Source organism: Cetorhinus maximus, chromosome 15, assembly GCF_964194155.1.
Source record: "Cetorhinus maximus chromosome 15, sCetMax3.hap1.1, whole genome shotgun sequence".
In the NCBI taxonomy this organism is placed as follows: Eukaryota; Metazoa; Chordata; class Chondrichthyes; order Lamniformes; family Cetorhinidae; genus Cetorhinus; species Cetorhinus maximus.
In genome coordinates, this window is record NC_135893.1 from 90,853,047 (window position 1) to 90,879,682 (window position 26,636).

The 26,636-nt window shown below is 41.9% G+C and overlaps 1 protein-coding gene across 1 annotated transcript; it reads left to right on the forward strand.

The window, feature by feature from the left end:
* The first annotated feature begins 1,021 nt into the window (after positions 1-1,021).
* On the forward strand, positions 1,022-26,294 carry LOC144690310 (transmembrane protein 94-like). The gene is made up of 8 exons (XM_078557665.1): positions 1,022-1,102; positions 9,174-9,273; positions 13,010-13,118; positions 19,896-20,079; positions 23,457-23,534; positions 24,974-25,059; positions 25,904-25,985; positions 26,220-26,294. Exons 1-8 carry the CDS (start codon positions 1,022-1,024, stop codon positions 26,292-26,294), a joined length of 795 nt encoding a protein of 264 aa, XP_078413791.1.
* Positions 26,295-26,636: the final 342 nt, after the last annotated feature.

The following is a 26,636-nucleotide window of genomic DNA, read 5'->3' on the forward strand; positions in this document are numbered from 1 at the left end:
CTGCTGCATTGTCCTCTTTGGGGAGCAAAGCCAGTCTATGCTTGAGACCAGGCAGTTGCATGAGGATGACCAAGTAAGAGAGAAAGGGTTAGTGGGGAAGGGTGGAGCAGTGGCCAGGTGAAGGTGGAAGGGATAGTGCAGGCTGTCAGGGTACTTTTTAAATATCGTGCCCGGACCATTGACCCTTTGAAGTAACAGCTGGGGCGATGACTTCTCGTCTGCCTCCACCACGAAAACTGGCGAGTTCCTCATGGATGCTTATTTAATGAGCTGAATAGCACAAGATTGTGCATGGTCAGCTGTTCCCCCTTCCCACTCCCTGCCAACCCCATCAGCCAAAATCATTCCCACTTGCATCCCTGCCATCAAATTTAGATTCCAGAATGGGAGATTCTGGCCCCAGTTACACCTTATTCAACAAGGTGGAACTTTCTCAAGGATTTTTATAGGAAGGTTAACATTGTAGGAGTGCAGGTTCTCATCAGTTAAAAGTCTCCCATTGACTTCAGCCTAGACCAACCTCAACGCCACACCCCCCTGGAGAAGAGTAAGATCACTGACAGCAACTTTTGGGTTTCCACATTATTCTGCATGTATATGGACTCCAGAAGTTGCTACCAGTTTCAGTTGGGTCATGATGGCGAGTACTGACAGTTTCACCGCAAAATCTGGGCCATGGTTCCCAGAACCTCTTGAGGCAAAACACTTTGTGGAACTGTAGTGAAGGAATCCATCAATATTTCTTGAATGCTCAGGCTATACATATTGATTCAATATGTAACTTTGTTTAAGTAACTGCTGTGGTTCCAAATTTTTATACAAAAATTCTTAGCAAAATATTTAATGATATAAACATTCATTGTCTACCTAATTGGTGATATCCATGGCTTTATTATAACAAACACAATATATCTTTACTTGAATTTCAGAATTAAATTTTGAGCAGGAAGATAATTTACACCCTCTTGGCAATCAGATCTTACTTGGTCTCATATCCTCCCAGTACCAAGCCAGACTAGACATGGTCCATCTGATTGATGGCTTGGATAATGCCTGCATTCGATTTGTTTACTTTTCCTTGGAAGATGAACTGAAAAGCAAGGTATAGACCCAAAAATACAAATGATTACTGATTTAACTATTGAGTATTGTGGCTGTGTTCTCTCCAGGGTATGAGGTCACCACTTGTTGAAGACGAGCTAAAGACAAAGTCATTTCATAATGTCTACTGCAGGATGTTTATTCTTGAGGTTGGAAAACTGATCGTTAATTCTACATAAAACACAAAGGCATTGGTGGAAGATTTCTTCTGTTCCCTACTCTGCATTAAGTACACATTTACAGCCTTACTATGAGTAGCAAACACAACATGTTGTCCCCCATTGAAAAGGCACAATGGTCCTCTGCCCTTAAATCTATTAAGATTTTGCCCTCAGATTTCCTTACTGTAGTGATAGCATCAAAATGGCTACTCTGGTATAAGACTTAAAGACAAATATATTGCTACACAAATATATTGCTACGTTCTGACCTAAATTATTTGTATTATGGTGTAATATTTTTATGATAATGCTTTAAAAGCTCCTTGGTACATGCCCATTACAGTTGAGTGCAGGATGCCATCCTGTTATAAACACTGAGAAATGGTGTGTGCTCATATTTGCATGTATTTTAATAATAAAAATAAGCTCCTGCAAACAATGTTCAAGAGCTGTCTATGTGGGCATCAATTGGAAATGGGCTCATTGCAGGGGGCTTGGGGTAAGGGAATTCCTACAGGGACTAGGTGCAATGGCCCTTGTAAAATTTTCTGATCTCTATGTGTCCAACTCATGGGGCAGGATCTTCCCATCAGCGAGCAGGGCATGCATGCAAAGGAGCACTCCGATCTCCCTGAGACTAAATACTGCCTCAGGGAGATCGGTTCCCAAAATAAAAAAGTTACTGCAGTGAAAATTTCATTCACCATCCATGTCCCCCATATGTGACAATGTCACATGAGTTGGGACATGGACCTAATGTTAATTAAAAGTGTCTCTTAATTTTTTGATTCAGCAATGAAACTTCATCCCGCCCGTGGATGAGATTTCATGCTTTTTCAGGCGGTCGCCAGTACTCCCGACCTGCCCGCCAACCTTAAGGTTGGACGGGCAGGTCCACTAATGAGCTTAATTGTTTTTTGAATGGCCTCAATAGGCCGTTGACAGGTGGGCGGGCGCACTGCTGACTCAGCTGCGCCCTCCCCTCCGCCGACCTGAAAATGCAAATGACGTGCAATGACGCCGGGAGTTCCACCTGACGTCATTCCGCGTCATTTTATGCGTCGTATATTCATAAATTGAGTCAATGTTGTTTCATGTGTGTCTTGCACGATCTTCATAGAATTAGATAGAATTTTACAGCTCATTTTTGAGCACAGGTCATTTAGCGTAACAGTTCTATGCTAGTGATTATGCCCCACATAATTATTCATGTTACACATATTCCATCTTATTTTATCTGACCCTATCAGTTCCTAATCTTTTCTCCTACATGTGCTTATCTAGCTTCCCCTTAAATGTATCTCTGCTATTTGCCTTAATTACTCAACTTCAGAATCTTCATTTAGGCTTCAGTACTGACTGGGTTAACATAGACGTTAAAAAAAAATACTATTTGTCAGAAAATCTGTACATTTCTCTAAATGTTTGCAAGCTTTCCTCTTGCTGTGTGATTTGAGTTAGTTTGACCTCACAGCCCTCTGCTGGTACATTATAGAAATGGGCAGATTACTATAAGCTAAAGTGCAGGCACATCTTCACTATTTTGGACACTGTCAATGGCGGAGAATATGTTCCAAAATATGAAGTTAGTCCATTTATACCAGGGCATTTAAACATGTAAATACTTGACTGTCTTTGCAGGGATTTGCTGAGAAGATGGGCCTAGAGACAGGTTGGAATTGTCACATCTCCTTGCAATCGGATGGATTTGTCATAGAACCATATCATTTAATGTCCACTTCTCAAAACACTGTGGAGCAACAAGGTCATACATTACATTTCCAAAGTTTAATACTGCTTATTACTTGATATTTGATACCTAGCTACAGTTTTTCTTACAGCCATGCCCTGAAAATGAAGGCTTATTTAATTCAGCATTAACAAAGAGCTTTCATCAGTGAATTCTAAGCATTGGCTCTTAATGAAGAATCAACTTTCTGTTTGAAATTTAAAAGTATTGCAATTTTATCTCATGCTTATTCTACCGCTCAAGGAATTCGTGTTTATAAATGTCAGTTAACAATCTTACTTCACAAGTTTGTCATGTACATACTAGCTATATAAGAGGTTTTACTTCATAAATTCTAACCATGTGCACTTTAAATTGTCAAATAGAGTGCTACTCATGAGTCTCTTTCATGACTAATTGATGGTTTTCCTTAATGAATACATTATCTCTTCCTCTTGTTGCTATTTGCAACATTAAGGAGCGTTTGAAGCTAATTCATTCTCATAGTATGTATCCTGTAACTTCCATGAAGATTCAGAACCATTATCTGATCACTTATGCCATTTCTACTTATTAATTTTGCAAGTCCATTAGTCAGTGGGTGAGGTAATTCCAAGACAAGAGTAATAGAAAATCAGTGATTTCATAGAAAATCATAATAAGAACCTGTGAGATTTGATGTATGTCCAACAGTGGCTAACCTGATGTCACAAAAGTCATGGAATTAGAATCTTAGGGTGGAATCGTCCTAGATTTGCACTAAGTGTGGTAGCGGGCGAGTAAAATGATATTTTACCCGCCGGCCATGATGACAGGTTATCATGCCGTGTTGTCCCAAATCCGCTGCATTACTTATGCACCCCCGGGAAACATGTCGTTTCCATGGCAGGCGGGCTCTCATTCGCCCGTCACGCCATCACCTCACCACTTCATCACACCAGGCGCCATATTTAAAGTGCAGCCGTGCACACACATCTCAGTGCTTCCAGTCCAAGATGACTGCAGGGAAGATGTCCACGAAAGGCAAGAAGACTGCAGCCCCCAGGTTTAATGACCTGTCACTGGAATGCCATTTGGATGCCGTGGAGGCCTGCTGCGATGTCCTCTACCCTTGCTCTGGCTGCAGGACAGGCAGCGGCATCATCAATCCAGCATGGCAGGCAGTGGTCAGTGCCAATGCTGCACAGAAGAGGTTGACCATACAATGCAGAGAGAGGATGAATGATCTAATCCATGCAGCCAGGGTACGGCAACTATCTCATCACTCTAAACTCACACATTCAAGCCCATCACACTTTCACTGGCATCTCACTCACTGCCAGCTCAAGGGACATCATCACCCATTCTCACACCCTCACATGTCCACCTGGCCTCATCTCCTCTGGAGACTGCCTCCTCAGCCCTCACCATCTGAAGGCCACTTGCACAGATCAACATGTGCCCCCCCCACCCCCCGTCCCCGTCCCCACACACACACCCTGGGATACCCTCCTTCTCCAGTACAGCCCTCGCCCTGCAGCCTCTTCCCTTGCCTTCTCCCCCTTCCCCAAGCAAGATCTTACCCTGCAGCCAATTAAAAGCCACCCACATGTGGCTGATCTGGCAGGTAAAGACCTACCTATGAGCCCCCTAAAGGTGATGCGGTGTTGTCTGTGAAGCCTGGTGCTGATGCGAGTGCTGACTGAAGCAAGATAGGCAAACAAACCTTGAAGTCCCGAGCAAAGTGCAACCCACCAGGTGCCCATCACTTATGTGCTGTTGTGAAACGCGTCAGCGTGTTTTCCCACCAATATGGGCAGACGATCCAGCATGGTGGATGAGTCCAGCGGGCTGATCTTGTAATGATATGCTGATGTATTACATTGAGGTTCCCAACATCTGCTGGTGGGAAACAAGGCACGCTATCGACGGGCTGAGCGGACGATCGCAAACTGGTTTCACAACGTCATCAAACCGATCATGCCATAGTGCCTGCTCAGGGGCATGAAAAATCTGAGCCTTAGTTTCAGAAATGTAAACAATAAGCATGGACCATCTCCTAGGAAATCAGCTGGCTTCGAAATTCAATGGCTTAAAATTGAAGCAGCGTTAAATGAGGACTTCCACCTGTTTCTCTTTCTCTCAACCAATATTTGGCACTGAACTTTTCTATCAACAAAAAAGATGAGATAATTAGTTGACAAAAAATGGAACTAACACTAACATGAAGGCATTCTATCTTTAATTTTCCCATTCTACCTGGCCCTCTCTACCCACAGATTGATAGGGCTGCATCTTACCTATGTCGGGCAGGGGCGGGCGCAGAGCCGATCGCTGCCCGCGATTGGTTGCATGCCGCCATTTTATGTGGTGTAATACGTGGCCGGTAACCTGTGCTGGCGGGGGGAGGAGGGAGAGTCAGGGCCTGCGCTCTTTCGCACTGGGTGAAAGAACACAGCAATCTCCCTGAGGCACGGAGCCCCAGGGAGATTAAGTTGGTAATGTAAATTTTGAATAAGTGATCTGAAAAATTATTTAAACATGTGTCACATGACAGTGTCACATGAGCTGGGACATGTTTGTGCGTTTCACATATTTTATTTAATTTTTTAATTATACTTTCAGGAAACCTCATCTCGCCTGTGGATGAGGTTGTCTGAAAAATGCGAAGGCCACTTGGGCTCTTTGCCTGCCCGCCAACTTTAAGATTGGATGGGCAGCGCTGTTAATTAGCTAACTTACTTTCTTAATGGCCTTAATAGGCCTTTGACAATTCAGCGTGCACTCGCTGGATGAAATATCTAAATGACGCACGCCCAACATCATCGCACATCATTTTGCGCATCAGCGTGTCGAGCCGGCCCCCACATGCCAACAACAATATTCTTGCCATAATATTTTAAAAGTTTATAAAGCAGATAAACAAAGCGAAAGTGTTCCTCTCCTTCCACTTCCTTCTCCCCTTTCTCACTCTTTCTATTCATCTATCCACCTTTATACAAACACATTAGCACTTAACATAAATTGTACCTCAACTTTTGAAATCCTGGAAGAAGATCATCCAGGCAAGATTCGGTGGAGTGCATGGAAAGGTAAACCTAGAAAATCGTGGCAGGGAGCCAGAACACAGAATAATATTGGCCCTGAAATCCTGTGGACCCACAGCGGGTCTGTCATTGTAAACTCTGTCAGAAGACTGACAGAAAGAACAACTACAGGCAGCAACGTCTCAACGTGGATTACAGGAGCGTTACCAAACAAAATTTAACAGCAAGTCACACAAGAAGATATCAAGACACAGGTCTTGGTCAAACAGGTTTTAAGGAGAACTTAAAGGAGGAAAGAGAGGTACATAGGTGGATAGGTTTAGGGAGGGAATTCTGGAACTTAGGGCTCAGGCAGCTGAAGGCATGGCCACTAGTTGTGGAGCAATTAAAATCGCAGATGCTCAAGTCAGAATTAAAGGAACACAGGTTTTTTTGGAGGATTATAAGACTGGAAGAGATTACAGAGACAGGGAAGGGTGGGGCCATTGAGGGATTTGAAAATAAGGATGGGAATTTTAAAATCAAGATGTTACTTAATCAGGGACCAATGTAAGTTAATAAGCGCAGGGATGATGGATGATGCAATTTAGGACATGGCAGCAGGGTTTTGGATGACATCAAGTTTACTAGGGGTAGAAAATGGGAAGCTGACATTGAAATAATCAAGTCCAAAGGTAACAAAGGCATGGATGAGGGTTTCAGCAGCAGATGAGCTGAGGCATTGGAAGAGTTAGGCAATGCTAAAGAGGTGGAAATGGTCCTATTGATGGTGTCAGGGTCAAACACAGCACTACATTTTTTTGAAGAATCTGGTTCAACCTCAGATAGTTCCCAGGGAGAGAAATGGAATTGGTGGCTAAGGAACAAAGTTTGTGTCGGGGGTTAAAGTCAATGGCTGCCTGATATTGAATTGGACAAACATTTCTGTTCTTCCATTATTGGATGTCAGATAAACAGTGTGACAATTCAGTGATAGTGGAGTGGTTGATGGAGGTGGTGGTGAGGTAAAGCTGGATGTCGACAGCATACATGAAAAAGCTTGTGTGCAGTTTCTCTGGGGTTCCAACGGTCTCCTGCTGGAGCTACGGTGGGAGACCAGTGATAGCCTCACTGAATTTTAAGGCCATTGTATTTTTTCAGAAGTGTATTGGACAAAAGTAACATTCATACCAACTTGTGAAGAGCTCTCAAAGATAATGTTTTGAATTGGACATCCTAAGACTGGTCTAGTTCTTTTAGATTCTGAGACTCAGAAACTGATGAGAGAGGATGGGAGTCTATCAGGAACAAATGGGCAAAGGACACCAGACAGTGAAACATGCAGCTTTATGGAGGATCTCAACCGGGTGAGATTGATGTATTAAAATTTATTGTGCTTGTATATTTGTGTGTACAGCTTTATGCATTCATACCCTGAGATGAAGTGTTGCACATATACCATGCTTGTTTTTCATTTGTGTTAATTTTTTTTATTCATTCAGGGATGTGGGCATCGCTGGCTAGGCCAGCATTTATTGCCCATCCCTAATTGCCCTTGCGAAGGTGGTGGTGAGCTGCCTTCTTGAACCGCTGCAGTTCATGTGGTCTAGATACACCCACAGTGCTGTCAGGGAGTTCCTGGATTTTGACCCAGTGCCAGTGAAGAAACGGTGATATATTTCCAAATCAGGACGGTGAGTGCCTTGGAGGGGTGTTTCCAGGTGGTGGTATTTCCAAACACCTGCTGCCCTTGTCCTTCTAGGTGTGGGTTTGAAAGGTGCCGTCTAAGGAGCCTTGTTGAGTTTCTGTAGTGTATCTTGTAGATGGTACACACTGTTGCTACTGTGCGTCAGTGGTGGTGGGAGTGAATGTTTGTGGATGGGGTACCAAAAAAGTGAGCTGCTTTGTCCTGGATGGTGTTAAGCTTCTTGAGTGTTGTTGGAGCTGCACTTGTTCAGGCAAGTGGAGAGTATTCCATCACAGTCCTGATTTGTGCCTTATAGATGGCGGACAGGCTTTGGGGAGTCAGGAGGTTACTCACCACAAGATTCTTAGCCTCTGACCTGCTCTTGCAACCACAGTATTTATATGGCTAGTCCAGTTTGTTTCTGGTCAATGGTAACAGCCAGGATGTTGATAGTGGGGGATTTAGTGACGGTAATGCCCATTGAATGTCAATGGGCAATAGTTAGATTCTCTCTTATTGGAGATGGTCATTGTCTGGCACTTGTGTGATGTCAATGTTACTTGCCACTTGTCAGCCCAAGCCTGGATGTTGTCCAGGTCTTGCTGCATTTGCTGCACATGTTCAAAGTAATTGGAGGGTCCTGTTCTCAGGTTAGCGATGAATGTCAGAATGTTTAATCCCGTTTGTTGTGCATGAGTTCCATTTTTGCCCCTTATTCTAACCTTCTTTTCCTTCCTCATGGGCACAGTAGTGTGGTGGTCATATCACTAGACTAATAATTCAGAGAATGGAAGTTCGGATCCCAGGAATTTGAGAAGTTGAACTCAATTTATATAGAAGTAAAATTGCCTGTGACCGATTGATTGTTGTAAAAACTCAAATGATTCACTAATATCAATTTTTATTGGGCAAAAGGGGAATCAAAAGATATGTAAAGAGGATAGGAAAGTGAATTTGAGTTGGAAGATCAGCCATGATCTTAGTGAATGGTGAAGGTGGCTCGAGGGGCTGTTGAGAGACTTGACACCATTCAGGACAAAGCAGCCCACTTTTTTGGCACCCAGTCCACAGAAGCTCCTGCTTCTGTTCATTACATTCTCTTGTAAAGACAGTAGCTGAAGTTTAGGGGATGGTCCTGATGGTTCCGGTAGCCTTAGCCTAGTGGCCATTCTTCAGAGGTGAGACTAGGAACTTGGACAAGGCACCAAAGGTTGGTTGGAGCCTGTAAGGCAGTGCCTCAGCATGTGTCAGTGCTTTCAGAAGAGGAAGATTGGAAAATGGGGGGTTACATTTCTCCCACTGTCCCACCCCCTGACATTGCTCCAAATTTCCTGTCATGCTGTATTTAATGAATTTCCAGTGAAATTCCCATAATTTATGTATACTTCAAAATGAATGAATTACCTTGTGGAATGTTTGGGTGGTAACGATTTTCTCAGTTACAAGGTTGCAGAACCTCCTGTTAATAAAACCTGATATTTGTTTCACAGGCCAAATTACCCAGGGGGGTTGAGAACATTCGACCACACCTAGAGCATGTTGACAACGTTCCTCTTTTAGTTCCGCTTTTTACAGACTGTACTGCAGAAAGTAAGTACTGATCAGACACTGGGGTACCAAGTGAGCAAAAGTAAAAGAGAAATGTAACAGAGCACTTTGCTGCAATAAAGTAAAACCCCATTAAACCTGCATGCCACTCTTTCTTTAAAGGATGGGAGATTGCGTCATACCTGATATTGCTTCTTGATGCCAACTGACAGCAACTTGCATCTTGAGTCTAACCAATTTTCTTTGTTCCACTATAGGCGGGCATGCCTTCAGCTGCTATGGCCCTATAGGCTGTGGAATTCCCTCCCTAATGCTCTCCAATTTCTACCTCTCTCTTGTCCTTTAAGATGCTCCTTAAAATCTACCTCTTTGACCAAGCTTTTAGTCGCCTATCATAATACCTCTATGTGGTTCATTGTCAAATTTTATTTGATAATAGCTCTTGTGAAGCACCTTGGAGTATTTAACTATGGTAAAGATATTACATAGATGCAAGCTGTCCTTGTTCTATCAGGCAATGATATTCATGTGTAAGGGCAGTTCTGCCCAGAGGGAGTATATCTATTAAAGCAGTGGTGCCATACTTATTACAATATTCCAAACTGTGTTGCTTCATCAACGATGCAAAATATGTAGTGACACACCTGCCCAGCTGGCTCAAGTCCAGGACTTCGCTTCGGGCATGTGATGACATCAGAAGGGGAACCTCACAACTCTATGGGTTCAACATTTCCAGTGCAAGGCCAACATTTTAAGTTTGCTTACGCACATACATAATTTTCTCCTGACAACAGTCATCAGGTTGGTGGTGTAACTTGATGCTGCCAGTTTACAGCACTCCCAAAAAATACCTACAATGCAACTGACTCTGCTGAATATTATATTGTTGTGTTTGTGCAAGGCTGCTTTACCGTGTTACATACATGTAACTAATAGTTGACTATCGTGTAAATGTTTATGATCCATGTTGATATCAATAGTATTCAATGAAACAAGTGTATTTGCGATGGCTATTACACTGGTAAGATTGTAGTTTATTTTACAATGAGGCAGCATGGATGAATTATTTACTTCCTTGTACCTCTGTGAAGTGCTTTGAGGCGCTCTTCCTATGTTAAAGGCATTCCATAAATGTGTTTTGCTGTAGTTCCTTCTAAACCATCTAATTATACAGGGGAACTTTGGTGACATGCTACCAATCTCCCATCATAACTTTGGAGAAATGGGGTAAGCAGCTGTTTTTGGCCATCTAGCCATTTCTCCAGGGGTTTTGAATCATCACCCAGCAGAGAACTCCCATGGACATTCTAGGCCTATTTTGTTTAAATTACTAGTGAATTTTCCACAGCATTGTCCATAGCCAGGTGATGAATATAAAGCTTTTTAAATTATAGCTATGGTGGCAGTGGAATTGGGAGAAAGAATCTAGCAGCTCACTTCACAGTGCCACCTGCTGACCACAGCCTGCACTGCATTGTTACAGGCAATTGTTAATATACAAAATTTCCATCCTAAATGTTTTAATGGGCTACCGAAGTGCTAAATATTTGCAGAAAAATGTGAACAAAAACGATGACAATAGGAAGTGTGAGAAAATACAAGATTTTAAATCATAAACTATCCATAAAAAGATCATTTTAATCACCTCTTTTGTTTTAACACCTGGAAACCAAAATTTAGCATTATATGCATCATAAATACAATTAGGAAATTTGTTTCAAAAAAGGAATTAAAGAAGAGTAATTTTCAATCACGGTTAAATTCAATTGAAAATATCAGAAGCTAAACAGAACCTTAGTTGTGTGTTGAACGCATTTATAAACTTAATTTGGAAGTGAGTTAATTTAAATCAAAATATGCATTTTATTTTTCAGGACAATCAGCATAACTGTAACTGCCATTCATTGGCTGTTGACTGCATTTATCCTAGTACCAAGAGTAGACCAAAGTTGATGACATTGATTTTAACTGAGGAAATTATTCATGAAAGGTTGGCAGACAGCGAGTTAAATAAGTTCCAGTAAAATCACCAAATTTGGAGTCTCTGCGAATCACATTTAAGACTGGCATCCATGAATCTAGCTTCACCTCACATCCGTGTCACAAATTGGGTTCCAGGTGTCAGCTGTGACCCAGTGGGTTGCACTCTTGCCTCTGCATCAAAGGTTGTGGGTTCAAGTCCCACCCCGGAGACTTGAGCACAACATCTAGGCTGACACTTGCTGTGCATGAACCGGCAAACTTGGATCCCTCTCAGGTGGACATAAAAGTCTTCATTTTTGAAGCAGAGTGGTGGGGAAGAGAGGGGGTTCTCTCTGGTGTCCTGGCCGATATGTACCCCACAATCAACATTCACAAAGCAGATTATCTGGTCATTATCACTTTGCTGTTTTTTCTGGGACCTTGCAGTACCCAAACTGACTGCTGCACTTCCTACATTACAACAGTGACTACTCTTCAAAAGTACTTCATTGGCAGTAAAGCACGTTCTGAAGCTGTGAAAGACGCCATATAAATGATTTCCCATTTCTTTCTGTTTGCCAGCCATTGTAATAATTGGCAGAAGTCTGACATTTCTTCATTTTATGAGGAAGGCAAGAAAAAAGAAAAACACTGAAAATAATTAAAAAGAAAAAAATAAGTGATATTAACCTCTGAATACACTAATTTGATTGGCTGTGAACTTGATGGTGGGTTGATATTAATCAAGCATTATAATTTCCACTGTTTGAGAAATAGAAAAGGAGCATAAATCAGGTGGGAGAAGTAGGCCATAGTTACAGTGCCGCCATCAGAACCCTTCAGTGCTGCAGCAATGTCTCTTGAAGGTGGCCTCCTTTCTGACATTAACTGGGGATTAGTTTTGAGCAAACAGTAGGTCAATATTAATATAAGATAGACTATAGATTGGGGAATTCTCCAGTCGATGGTAGAACTTGCGGGAATGTTGCAGTTAGTTCCAATTTAAAAGGAGCAAATACACAGAAAAGAAACAAGCTTTAATTAGAAACCACACTTTTGCTGTGTACATTGCAGCTACAGAATACAGCTACTGTACACCTGATAATCATCATAGCACAGAAGGAGAGAATTCAGTCCATTGTGCCTGTGTCAGCCATCAAAGATAAAATTGAATCTTCACAACTACTTTTATGCACATATTTAATGGGTGTCCTTAAAGATCCGGCTCTGAATTTATTTGAAGTGTTGCATTAATGAACTCAGAGCAAATTTTTAAAAAATTACAAATTTACATTTCATGTATTTTTGATATCTGGGGCCACATTTTGTTTTATTATTCTGTGAACATTTTGTGAAATTTCAGATCAAAATAATTGCGAAGCACTATAGGGGAATTTTAATTGCGAGTGGGGTGTGGGCAGGCAGGGCCAAACATGCTCGATAAAAACAGCATAGGGCCCAGGGTATTTTAATGCCTCTGGCCAGCTGCCCCCATGAAATAGGCAGAAAGCAGCAGTGGGTTGGTTGGTCAGTGGAGCAGAAGCTGAGGACTGGACCTGCAAGGAAAGTAAATGAATTTACCTGAAACGGCCTTTTCTGGTCCTGGGTCCTCGTCTGGTTACCTCCTCCTGGCAATAGCAGCTTCCCACCTCCCTCAGACCTGAGATAAAACTGCAGTCGCCCCCAAGTTACAGAGACATGGATGCAGCAAGTGTTATGAGTTCGCATAGAGACCGCAGCATTTCAATGAACACACTTATTGAGCGTTGTGCCAAGTGTTATTGTCTGACGTGACTTATTGTCTCTCTCCTCAAAGCCATGTGCGAAATGGTGCGAATAATGCAGGAGTATGGAGAAGTGGTTTGCTGCCTTGGAAGTTCTCTTAATATAAGGAACGTTGGAATGCTTCTGCAAAGTGATATCAGGTAAAGATTTAAGCCATAACCTGACAATATGGCATGCTGCATTTCAAAATTATGTCTTGTTGGTAATTTTTTTTAATGTCATCAGGATTTTTCTTTTCTGTCTTCTTTCATGGCAAGATCGGCATTTGTTGCCCATCCCTAATTGCCCTTGAACTGAGTAGCTTGCTAGGCCATTTCAGAAGGTAGATAAGAGTTAACCACACCGCATAAGGACCTCAGCATGTGCGATCTTGTTTTGACACTTTTGAGTACACAGTGTCAGCTTGATGCATTTCCCAGGTCAAATATGTAACAGGCTGAAGTCCTGCCGCAAAGTTGACTCCACTGTGCTCTTTCCCCTGTTCAGTCTGAGTTCAACAATTTCTCCTACTCATCATCCCAACCTTACCACAAACCAAGCCCCTGAATAAGATTGCCAATTAATGGCAAACCGTTTGGCACCAATAACCAGCAAAGGGGAGGAAAATGTAATTTTATCAATCTGGGTTCTGTTCAAACCTGGAGGTGATAAGTACTGTGCAAACATATTGCATTGCCCATTCCCAGCACTGGTGACATATGAAGTAGTAGATCTGTTGGAAATTGTTGCTAAGGGGGATACAGCCACACAGGGTCCGCCACTTTTATCATGAGTATCTCTGCTCCATTTAGTGAGTTCTCCACTTTGGCCATTATGCCAGTCCAATGTGATGGAAGGGTAGAATTTCTAGGGCTCTTTTCCTGATCTCTTTCTGAAACTTCATTGGCCCAGAACTTCCGATCTCCAGATGGACGAACCCAAGAGGTAAACGCCCACCACCAAGTTGTGCTGGGGACCTCTCGGAGGTCACCAACACTGACGACAGGGGAATTTCCTAGGAACTTTGGACTTCTGATAGGCAATTCCCCTGCATCTGGAACCCTCTGAAACTTTGAGTTAAAATCGGAGACTTCGAATGGTTCTGATTCACTTACCAGAATAGTTACCCAGGAAAAGTTAGAAGGTTTAGAACCAGTTCTAACTCCTGACTAACTATACTACTGACCCCTGACTATCCCCACATCTGACTACCCCACCTGACCCCCTGACTACACCCCTGACCTGACCACCCCTGAACTCCTGACTATCCCTCCGACTACCGGCTGACCAGCTGACTACCACCCCTACCCGACTACCCCACCTGACCCCCAACTACTCTCTGACCCCACCGATAACCCCCCTGACTACCCCACCTGACCCCTCAACTATCCCATAACTCCCCAACTACCCCCCACTCAACTACCCCATCTGACTCCTGACTACCGCCCGACCCTGTCCCCCCCAAACCCACCTTACCCCCTCACCCACTAACCTTCCACACTTACCTTCTCTCCGTACCTTCTCACAGTGGCTTTGGGACATTGAAATTTATGGGAATATGGCACTCGTGCCATGAAAAATGGGCTTGTCTTGGCTTCCTTCAACGGCTCCTGTACTACGAAGGAGAGACTCCCGAACGGGCGCACTCCACATCTCTGAGAAGGCCTGGTTTGGAAATCCAGCTGTGAAATGCAGAGCTTCAGTGCAAGGTAAGTAAATAGGAGCAGTACGGCAATCCAATGGTGATTGCCACTCCTCGGAAAATTTGGCCCTACTTCATAGTCACACAGAGCGGAATTTTCCATTCCGGCACTATGTCCTGTGACGGGGCCAGGAACGGGGAATGTTTCCAGCCACAGAGGCCGGTGGGAATTTGCGCTGTATCACGCGACGTTGGCCTCATTAATGATGCAGTTGGGAGTTTCCCAACGTTTTGGGCGGTGGGGCAGGCTGGATGGCTCACACCTCGTCATCATATTTGGGTGCCATATTTAAAAGGTGCCTGGACATCAACTGACCCACCGTTGAAGATGGAAGATCCACCTCCTGGAAGATCCTGAAGACAGATGATCCACCTCCTGGAAGTTCCTGAAGACAGATGATCCACCTCCTGGAAGATCCTGAAGACAGATGATCCACCTCCTGGAAGATCCTGAATACAGATGATCCACCTCCTGGGAGATCCTGAAGACAGATGATCCACCTCCTGGAAGATCCTGCAGATAGAAGATCCACCTGGTAGGTGTTTCACCCGCCCACTGCACATGGTGTTCAAGGGCCCACGGTCACTGGAGGCCTCCGTCTTCCATCCCGATCCCTGGAGGCTTCCCCAAGTCTTCTTCAAGTAAGTCCCAACATCTCCACGCCATGTTAGTCCAACCACTGGTGTGATATCCCGCTGGTGGTGCAGACAATCAGGCAGGGGGGGGACAATTGCAGTCGGGCCTTCATCTGCATCCCGTTAATGGGATACAAAATGGTTTCACACCGGCCTCTGGCAGGAATGACAACCCGTCATGATGGGAGGGAGCGCAAGATCCTGCCATCAATCTACACCGGCGGGAAAATGATTTTTCAGCTCCCGACACATTGTCCTCTTCACCGCCCACCATTAAACCCACCGCAGGGGGGCTGGAAAATTCTGCCCATAATATATATATAGTTACATAGAATTTACAGGACAGACACAGACCATTCAGACCAGTTGTTTTATGCTTCTGTTTATGATCCGCATCCTCCCATCCTTTTTTATCTCACACTATTAACATACCCTCCTATTCCTTTTTCCTTCATGTGTTTATCTAGTTTCCCCTTAAATGTATCCATGCTATTTGCCTCAACTACATTTGGTGGTAGTGTGATAGCCCATGTGCTTCTAGGGAAAAAAACGATGGGTGGAATTTTATGGCAGCAGGATTTTATGTTCCCGCCGAACTTAATAGAGTTTAGAGTGACTCGCCGTATTGTCTGGCCCCATTCCCACTGCAACGGGTCTGTAAAATTCTGGCCTATATTTTATGTGCGGTGGTGGTCCCTTGAAGCACTAGGCTTCTCTAAGATCTGATTTCTGGTAAACAGCCACTGGCTTCCAGTAAATGATCATGTGATCAGGTTGCCTGGGAGATAAATAATAGAGCGAGAAAGGGTCAACATAAGTTAATTATGGAGGGTGGTTCTCTGTTCAAGCAGTTTAGTTTTAGAGTTTAGAACTAAAGGAGTGAGGGAAATATCTCCTTCTCTCTAGTATATTCCACAAATGTCTGGCTAAGTTTTTTACTGACATTCTAAAATATTAACTGATATGCCTTGGGAACCAGATCAAAAGCATCAAGTACTGCATTTCTAACAAGTTTAAAAATGTTACTGCACAATCCAAAGATTGCTCTTCCGAAAGACTCGAATAAACATCCATTTCCTTACTCACCAAAATAATGTGTCATGTGGTGGCCAAGCTTTATCACCACTTTCTCAAACAACACAAAATGTCTTCTAACTCCATCCTCAGTGAATTTAGGCACTAGACAAAAACTTTTTGTGAAATCAAACTCTGGGTGAGTGAAACTTGACTCATTGTCCGATCTGTTAGTTTCCCTTTCACCCCATAATTTAAGCTTCTCTTTAGCCAATTCATAAGAGGGTCATGTGGAACTTGTATAAGACACCATCTGACCTCAGCTGGAGCATTGCGCTTAGTTCTGCGCACCGCACTTTAGGAAGGACCTGAAGGCATTGGAGAGAGTGCAGAAAAGATGCACGAGAATCATACCAGGGATGAGGAACTTCAGTTTTGGAGATAGGTCAGAGAAGTTAGGATTGTTTTCCTTGGTGAAAAGAAGGCTGATAGGAGATCCGATAGAGGTATGCAAAATCATGAAGGGTCTGGACTGAGTGGATAGGGAGAGACTGTTCCCACTTTTGAAAGGATTGAGAACAAGAGGGTTCAAATTTAAAGTAATTCGTAAAAGAAGAAAAAGTGATATGAGGAAGAACATTTTCACGCAGTTTGTGGTTAGGGTCTGGAATGCATTGCCTGTGACTTTGGTGGAGGGGGGTTCAAATGAAGTATTCAAAAGGGAATCAGACAGTGATCTGAAAAGGAAGGACGTGCAGGATTACAGGGAGAAGGCGGAGAAATTGAACTAGGTGAGTTGCTCAATCGGAGAGCTAGCGCAGACACAAGGGGCCAAATGGTCTCCTTCTGTGCCATAATAATTCTGTGATTCTGTGATAGTGTCTGAATTCTTTCTCTTTAAGACTCTCTGCCTCTTTCCTTGTCTCTTTTCTCCCTTGCTAACTTCTCTCTCTGGAACTTTAAGTTCAACTTTTTAAAATTCCATTTGCTGTGGTCTTTCTTTTTCTTCTCTCTTTTCTCTAGATCATTTTTTTCAGATATTTTTCTTTTTCTTCCAATTATTGGCAACTGAATCCTGGCCAATTCAAGCTGCAATTTACCTGGGTTAACCTTTTCTTCTTTAAATTCCAAATGTTGTGCTACTGCATCAAATATTTCAGCTTTTTTAGCCCCTGCTTTATCTCTAATTTCAACTCTCCCGCTCATTCTATGAACCTGGTTAATTGTTGCAAATCACTAAGGGATAAACCTTCCCTCTCCAAAAAAGTCTTCACAACTGACAGAGCTATCCTGCTTTTTGCTATGTACGGTAAAATTCACTGTGAACTCATGTTAGCCTAAACTTTAGCCAATATCCCAGTGCACCTAACACAGCCTCTGAGTTCATGATCCTAATCGTTGTGATCTCATTACAGACGTGTAACATTTTATTTTTTTAACTCTTAAAACCCAAGTATTTGCTAAAAGAATGAAGCCGCAGGTTCACATTTTAAAACAAAATAATTTTGCTACATCAAAGGCAAAGAACATGAATCCTAATAACTATACGCTAACTTAAATAACGAGTTACATTAAAGATATTGAAAATACGATGAACTCCGTTACTTATAACCTAAGTTGAACATCTTAACTCCACTTTCCTTCTACACCCATTTGGCTTACACCCCAAAAATTCAAGTCAGATACTTACCAAATATTGGATGACTAACCATTCAGTCTGAGTGCTGCTCCAAAGGTTCATAGAAGGGTTGAGGTTTCTTGGGCCTCCAACTGACTTCCAAAAAAGTTGTCCCTTCAAATTTCTTTGAGCTGCCCAATGGTTGTAAATGCCCCATTCAACACAGGCGTCTTCAATGTCTTAAACATGACCATCTCAGGTCAGAACTTTCCTGGGTCTAATATTTTTTAATTCTGGAGCTTTGCATCTAAATCTTTCTCTCCTCAGCTTGGCAATACCAAAAATTCAACTCACTGGTAGAAGGTTCCTTCAGTTAACAAAAGTTTTAACTATTTTAGCCAACACCCAGAATTTCAACCAAATTCTACTGAAAGAGATGTTTCCTTCACTCCAGCTTGTTCTAAGCTCTACAACTAAGCTGCTTGAACAAAGAACCACCCCCTATAGTTAACTTAATTTATCCTTTTTCTTCTCAAGTGTTTATCTCCCAGGCAACCTGATCACATGAACATTTGTTGGAAGCCAGTGGCTGTTTACCAGAAATCAGATCCTAGAGAAATCCAGTTCTTAAAAGGACCACCAGCCCACAAAACATATAGGCTTCCACCCCTCCTTCCCCAAAGCACATGGCCATTATAGTGGTGAGCTTCATGTTCTCATGGGTCTTTGGGTGAAGCGGTTTCTCTTGACTTCCCAACTGGATTTATTAGTGACTATCTTATACTTTTGGCCCCTAGTTTCGGACTCCCCCACAAGTGGAAACACCTCTATATGTTGGGTAGAGATCAGCAGAAGCCTTGGAGAATTGTCACGAAAGGGCCATTTCTCTGAGGTTTTCACTGATCTCTCGCCAAAGATTTGGCAAAAAATCTGAAAATCTAAGTGGAAATTCCATCCACTGGCGCTTCCCCTTAGGAAATTACTTAAACAAAATCCCTTTGGATCTATTAATTTAGATTTCAGCTGCGCGCCCGCCGAACTGTCAAAGGCCTATTAAGGCCATTTTAAACCAAATTATTTCAATTTAATGAGCTGTCCACCCAACCTTAAGGTTGGTGGGCAGGTGAAGAGCCTGAGCGGCCTTCACATTTTTCATGAAACCTCTTCCAGAGGCAGGATAAGGTTTCATGAAGTGTTTTAAAATCTAATAAAAATGTATACATTTATTCTTTGACATGTCCCAGCTCATATGATAGTGTCACATGAGGGGAGATGTTTTAAAAGTGTTAAAAACCTTTATTTAAAACTTTAGCACTGAAACAAATCTCCCGGGGGCACCTCCATGCTTCAGGCAGATCTCTGCGCTCTTTGGCGCACATGCGCGAAAGAGCACAGGAAACCTCTCAGGTAATCCCCCCCGCACACCCGCACAGCTTCCAGGTGAGCGTCACGCTGGGCGGGCCTTAATTGGCCCGCCCATGTAAAATGGCGGCGTGTCCCTGATCGGGGGCGCCAATCAGGTTTGCGCCCGCCCTTGCCCGCCCCTGCACAACCCCCCCGTCAACGGGGGGAAATTTAGAAGTTTGGAACTCTCTTCCGCAAGCAGTAATTTATGTTAGATCAATTGTTAATTTTGAATCTGAAATTGATTGATTATTGTTAGCGCAGGGTATTAAGGGATATGGGGCAAAGGAGGTTATATGGCGTTAGATCACAGATCAGCCATGACCTCATTGAATTGCAGAACAAATTTGAGGGACTAAATGGCTATTTCTATTCTTATGTTCCCTTGACAGAAATAAGAGGGGGTAAGTGAAGCAGAATTATCAGATGGAATGTTTCAAAATTAGTTCTGATCAAACGTATCTTTTTTATGAAATGTTATGGATTATGACATCAATAATACTGAGCTGTGTAAGTTAACCAACCCAGTGATGGAATTTTTGCTTTGAAATTTTGAATTTGCAGTTTTTCCCTGGATCCCTTATGTTCCTCATGCTGCAGGGAGCCTTGCAACAAAGATCACGAATACTTAACATCACGGTCACAGAAAATTACACCAATCTACTTGGCCAGCCTCTTTGGTAGCCTAGCAAGCTCTGTTCACCTCAGAAACCATGGTAACATCAGCATCATCCAGCTAATCAAACAGGTATTTGAGAATAAAGAGAACAATAAACATCTGGTATAAATGCAAACGAAATCCATGAATCCTAGAGATTCCAAAATAAAAACAAAAAGTCCTGGAAATGCCCAGCTGGTGCATCATCTTGTTCACATCATACAACATATAAACACCTTTATCCTTTGCCTTTCCGGAATATTCTGTGCTTATTTCAGATTTCCAGTATCCATAGTTTTCACTTTTAATTTTTGGTCTTTATGTGATAGATTGTTAAGATTTGAACAATTTAATTTTAAACCAAGCTCCTCCTGCCACAGATCTCTAAGTTTAGTCTCCAAACTAAATTGATCAGGAAGTTGACAGTAGATTCATTTTGCCTATATAAAAAAAATACTTGCCTTTTCTGTTTAATACCATTCTTCTGAGCAGAAACCCTGATAACAATACACCTTTAACCAAATAGCAGTTATTTTTGCTAAAGAGAAAACTTACATTTAGATAGCATCTTTCATGAGCTCAGGTAGTCCCAAAACACTTTTATAGCCAATGAAGTACTTTTGAAATGTGGTCACTATTGGAGTGGTGGAAACATGCAGTCAATTTACACCTAGCTATCTCCCATTAACAGCAATGTGAAAATGACCAGATAATCTGTTTTTGTGATGTTGATTGAGGGATAAATGTTGGCCAGGACAATAGGGATAACTCCCCTAGCTGCTCTTCTTCAAAATAGTGCCATGAAATCTTTAATGCCCACCTTAGTGAGCAGACAGGGCTTGTCTATCTGAAACATGGCACCTCCAAGAGTGCAGCACTCTCTCAGTACTGCAGTGGAGTGTCAGCCTAGGTTTTTACACTCAAGTTTCTGGATTGGGACTCAGACTCACAACCTTCTGACTCATGAGGCCAGATTGCCACCAACTGAGACATAGATGATGCTTTGTCTAGCTCTTTATCCACCTCTTTCACCATCAGTGTACTGAGTGTCACTACTTGCATGTTGTTGCACTGTCTTTAGTACAAAAATAACGTAAAAGTGATGTTATCTAATGATTCAATGTGGTGGCAGCCAATCATGTTCAGTTATGTATATCTTACTAAAGTGCATGCTAAGGTGTCATTGTGTCAATGAGCTGTGTATGGACTGGAGATGCCTGTGGTTGCATTATTGAAATACAAATGAAATGCAATCACCATCTGGCAGCAGAAGGAAAGATTGGGGAAAGACTGCCTTCAAACTCATCCCATCACTCAGTCTGTGTGCTGCCTGCAATTTGCCAGGTTCCATTTAAAGAGAAGCCAAATTTAGTGCACCCACTGTTCTCTTGGTTGAACTTGGTTGTCAACACAACCAGGGAGTGAACTTGGGAGCTTCTTGATCTCCATGACTCAATATCATACCAAGTAGTTCTCTTAACACCAAATCACTGCAGTAGTCTAACAATTTTATTTGTACAGTGTGTTGTTGTGATCTGGAATGCACTTCCTGAAAGGATGGTGGAAATAGATTCAATAATAACTTTCAATAGGGGAACTAGAAAGGTACTTGATAAGGATAAATTTGAAGGGCTATGGGGAAAGAGCGAGATGAGTGGGACTAATTGGATAGTTTTTTCAAAGAGCAGACACAGGATGGGCCGAATGGTCTCTTTCTGTGCTTTATCATTTTATCAATTAAAATGAGTCTTGGCCTTACAAGAGCTCTGGCCTTTTGCCAGGTACACGTGAGTTATCCTTGCAGTGGCAGAGCTGCACAAAAGTTAAAATATGCATATCATTGAGTCTTTCATAAACATTTCAAATTGTTTCACAAGGAATGAAGTTTGTTGTGAATTGACTGCCTTCAAACCCATCTCATCCTCATTTGTGACCCATCATTCAGCCCATGATTTGAAATTGGTTAAGTCAACATAACAAGGGAGTACATCGGCAAACATAGCATCTAAAGGCGATTGAGCATCCCATGTTCTGTTCGGCAACATGGTCATTGTTTGGGTGATCCATTAATTCTGCTTCATTTGGTGTTTGTTTAAAGGTGGTCTGGCGAAGTGGGCACTGGTGCTGGGGGCTATAATTCTATTTCCTTCAAGGTGTGAGAGAAGGGCTAAGCATCTAAGGTATTTTCTAAATGGTCTAAAAGGGAATCTATAGATCTAGGAATCCATTTCCCTGGCCGATCTTTGCAAATGATGGGTATTTAAACAAATAAGGTTAGCAAAGAGCCTAATAACCCTTGCAAGTCAAAAGAGGGCATGCCTTAATAACATTAGTCACCCGACACTACAGAACTTGAGTATTGCTGAAAAAAATAAATCATGCGGTCAAAGCTTTTCATCTTGCACTCATCAGGACAGATGCAAGAATGCCAAATTTCAAAGGGAACAACAATTTATAATGAATTAGAAAAGGGATGCTGATTGGTTGGCAAGTTAGCTTTGGTCAAGACATTGCCATGACAATTGTACCCAGGAGCTATTGTCCCTCACGCTATTGTTTATTCAAAAAAAGTACAATGTCTGGGCATATTCCTTTTGCCTGCAGAGGACAGGTCCCTGCATATGAATATATGTAGCTTCTAGCAAACGTAAGTGAGCTACATTGCAAGCCTGACTGATAATCTTAAATTGGTTATTACTGCAATTCTTAGTGCACTCGGGATTATTCAGCAAATGAACAATGAGTAATGTGATATATGCAATGCCAGGTAACAAACAGAACGTCCCTTCGTCTGTTCACAATAGGCAGAGTACTGACCATATTCAGCCAATCTGTGCTGGCAAAACTCACAACATAATAGCTGGAATTTTACAGTCCCATCTGGAGCGGGAATCGTCGCAGGCAGGAGAGAAAATTTGGCAGACCAGCCAAAGGTCTGTTGACTTCAGGCAAGAATTCCCGGTCCCACGGTGGGCGGGACCAGAAAATCCAGACCAATGCCTAATATTAAATGTGATTCCATGACTGGATAGCATTTGCTGACTAATCCTGAGTGTGCTTTGAATTACACTAATAACCAATTTAAGATTATCAGTCGGGCTCACAATGTGGCTCATTTACACTTGCTAGAAGCTACATATATTCATATGCAGGGACTTGTCCTCTGCTGGCTAAAGGATGATGTCCAGAAATTGCAATTTTTTTGAATAAACAAAAGCATGGGGGACAATAGCTCCCTGGTGCATTCACCATGGCAACATTTAGGCCAGTCAGAGTTGACTTGCTAACCAATCAGCATCCCTTTTCTCATGCAGTATAAATTGTTGTTCCCTTTGAAACTTGGCATTCTTGCATCTGTCCTGATGAGTGCAAGACGAAAAGCTGCAATAACATGTTTTATGAACATCAATTCAGTTCTAAGTCTCTGTTTAAAATATGTTCAATCCTAATATTCTATTGCTGTCTAGGCTCGGCAAATGAGCTCAGGAATTAGGAAATGTTTTCTGTTTCACCTTCAGTGCCAGCTTTCCCTGACAATGATACAGGTAATTTATAATTATTTTTGTTACACATAATGTATAACTGATGACTGAAATCTTTAGCCTGCAGAAGGCAAGTAAAGATATCCTGATCATGCAAACCATATGGTATGAAGTGTAAGCAGGCATCAGCAATGGGAACTGCTGTAAGGAACTGCTTTTATTGTTGTGGGCACTGCATCCCTTAGACATGATTACTTACCCTGGGTCTCAGGTACTCCAATTACATGAGTACTTGAACAGACTGTGGTTACTCTGATGGAAGTGGCGATATGGAGCTCCCTTGACTCATCAATTGATAACTACACAGGTCGGTGTGGTGCACAGCCATCATTGTGCTATATTCTCCTTAGTTCATACAGATTTTCCCTTGAGTCTTTGTTTATAATAGGCACTCCAAGTACATCTGCGTGGAGCAGTTTCAGTTTTCCCATAGGTCCTGAATCCTTAATAAGTCTATGCACTTGGTAATGTGCAGGCTCTCAGTATGCTATCATCCATACGTATTCTGGTGAATCTCGCATGTCTATTCACTCTGGTAGGTTGATTACTTTAGATACCTGACTTGCATGTGAAACAGCTTGAATCTGAGAAAAGCCCGAGAGTATACAACAGCCACCTGCCAAGTTGTGCATATATTTAGCATTCAAATAAATTAGTGAATTCCTGATGTGATTGATTTATGGATGTATCACACATCAGCATGGAAAGCTGGCTGGGCTGGATCCCTTTGGGAATGTAAGTGTCTCCAGACAATTTAACACATCTACTCTACAAAGATGAAGGAACCTTTTTTAAGAATACGCTTTTTAAATCCACAATATTTTTGGCCCATTTAATGTTTCAATGTTAGAAAGATGTAACAGTGAAATCTTACAACCAGAAAGATTTTTTCATTACAGTGAAGGGGAAAGTCTGAGTAAATAGCTTCCATGGAGCTACACTTCACTATAACCTGGATACTAGACCAGCTAATTGTGGACATAAATAAATATGAAGCAAGTTATGTTGTATAACTTTTCATTCATACTGGAACTGTATTTTCACAGTGTATCACCTCACCAGATAGAGATCTATTAATGGGACAAACTGATTTGGAGCAGGACTCAGTTTTTCTGTAATTACATTATTAATTCTATATTGCTTGTTCTGTGGGTAGAAATTGTATATTATGTCCAATTGTATGCATTACATGTTACATTCTTTTTCACAAGGGACTCTGGTTTGAGATAACTCAGCTTCAAACTTAGCAAAATTTGAAGGATAGTAACATGATTAGTGCAAAGAAATAAATACTTACCTTACAAAATATTCCTACCAACAAACATCACATAAGGCGAAAAACTGTGTCACGGTCTTATGGGAAAACTGGTATAGTTATTATTATATGTCTCAGAATTAAAATACATAGACATGAGTCTAATTGTATGTTTCATGCCAATCAGGTTCTGGCTTCTATGGCTCAGCTACCTCCACCTCTTGGGACAACAGACGTGTTTTGTCTCACTTGTGTCTACTTCCCTCTCGTAAGGTGAGACTTTGCTTTCCAGACACCCTTTTGGTCTAATCAGTTTGTGAAAGGCCTCCCATGGAACTACTATATAACTACCATTTAACAGATGACAGAAAAAAACAAATTCAACTGCAAGCTGTAATTTATGGCCTGGCACATCAGTTACAAAAGAAAGTTGGGAGTGAAAATACATACAGTATTTTTTTTAAAAAAAGCTTGCCTGAATTCTGTGAAAAAAAAATCATTGTCACTGTTCTGGTTCTAAGCCTCTGTTCTTTGGAGATGTTTTGTACTATCCTGTTGAACAGGAGATAAGAATGGAATGAGTTGTGCCTCGCTTTGATCTCCATAAGAGATGATGCAGCTGGGACAAGCATGGGGAATGTTGGTGTTCTCTGGTAAAAAGAGAGGACATCATGATGAGGCCATCCAGTTGAGTGAAAATTGATTTAAATAACTTTTAATAAGGGCATTTTCCCTCTAAATCAACTTTTAAATGGCTTAACCCAGCGGCGTATTTCACTTAAATCCCATAAAATTGCATTTTTAGCGCATTTGTGTCATGTCTTATATCTAGTGTTGTTTGATAATTGTACACAAAAAAACTGATACTCTTCCATTACAGCAATTCCAAAATCCAAAACCGCACACTGCTACAAGCTAATCATACCAATTCAATTTATTTTGGACTTTTTTTTGAATCTGCCAAATTCATTTAGAGAAAGTAGACTGTATCAGCAATAGGACGATTGTGAAGCATTAAGAATGTAGGTCTTGAATATTTTATTATCTGTGAAGCATTTGGGAATACCTTCTGGAATATACTAACACATGTCAAATAACAAGTTATGCATCTTCACAGCATTTCCCTCCTGGGAAAACCTCCAGACAGCGCAGTGATGAAACTGGCTACAGGAAAGAACTTCAAGATCCTACCAAAAAAGGCAAGTTTCAAAAAGCTAACCCATTTGACACCAGTTTGTACAGGGCAGTTCAGCTGGTTTGCTATGTTTATTGTGATTGTGCTGTCATGTGTTTTCACCCACACGCAGAGGGTGATATCTAATTTTAGCGTGGGATGGGTGGGTGTGAAGCAGGATCAGTCACTCATTATACACTGTTCGAATTTCCTCTTAACTGGTACATGATTTAACTTAGTTGTTCATTTCTGCCTGAAGGAAACTTTGATTGCTAAGCTTTCTATGGATTTAATTGAATTGTTGAACATTAACCCAACTGAGGTCCCTGCATAAGCCAGACATATATAGTCTGCATTAAATCAAGGTTGATTTCTGCTTCACCATAACACAAAAAACGTGCTGTAATAATTAGACTGCTATCCAACATTCAGTACTGGATGAGCAGAATTTCCTCCAATTAAACATTGGCAGGACTGAAGCTATTGTTTTTGGTCCCTGCTCCAAACTCCACTCCCTTGCTACTGACTCCATCCCTCTACCTAGCAACAATCTGAGATATGACAAGTCTTAAACCCAGAGTTTAAACATAGGTGTTACATTTGACCCTGAGATGAGTTTCTGGCCTCATAATCACACCATCACTAAGACCGCCTATTTCCACCTCTGTAATCGTAC

Coding starts and splice junctions, on each gene's coding strand:
- LOC144690310 (XM_078557665.1), top strand. CDS start 1,022: ATGGTCCATCTGATTGATGGCTTGGATAATGCCTGCATTCGATTTGTT. Junction 9,274..13,009: donor TACAGACTGTACTGCAGAAA/GTAAGTACTGAT, acceptor CTCTCCTCAAAG/CCATGTGCGAAATGGTGCGA. Junction 20,080..23,456: donor TCATCCAGCTAATCAAACAG/GTATTTGAGAAT, acceptor ATTGCTGTCTAG/GCTCGGCAAATGAGCTCAGG.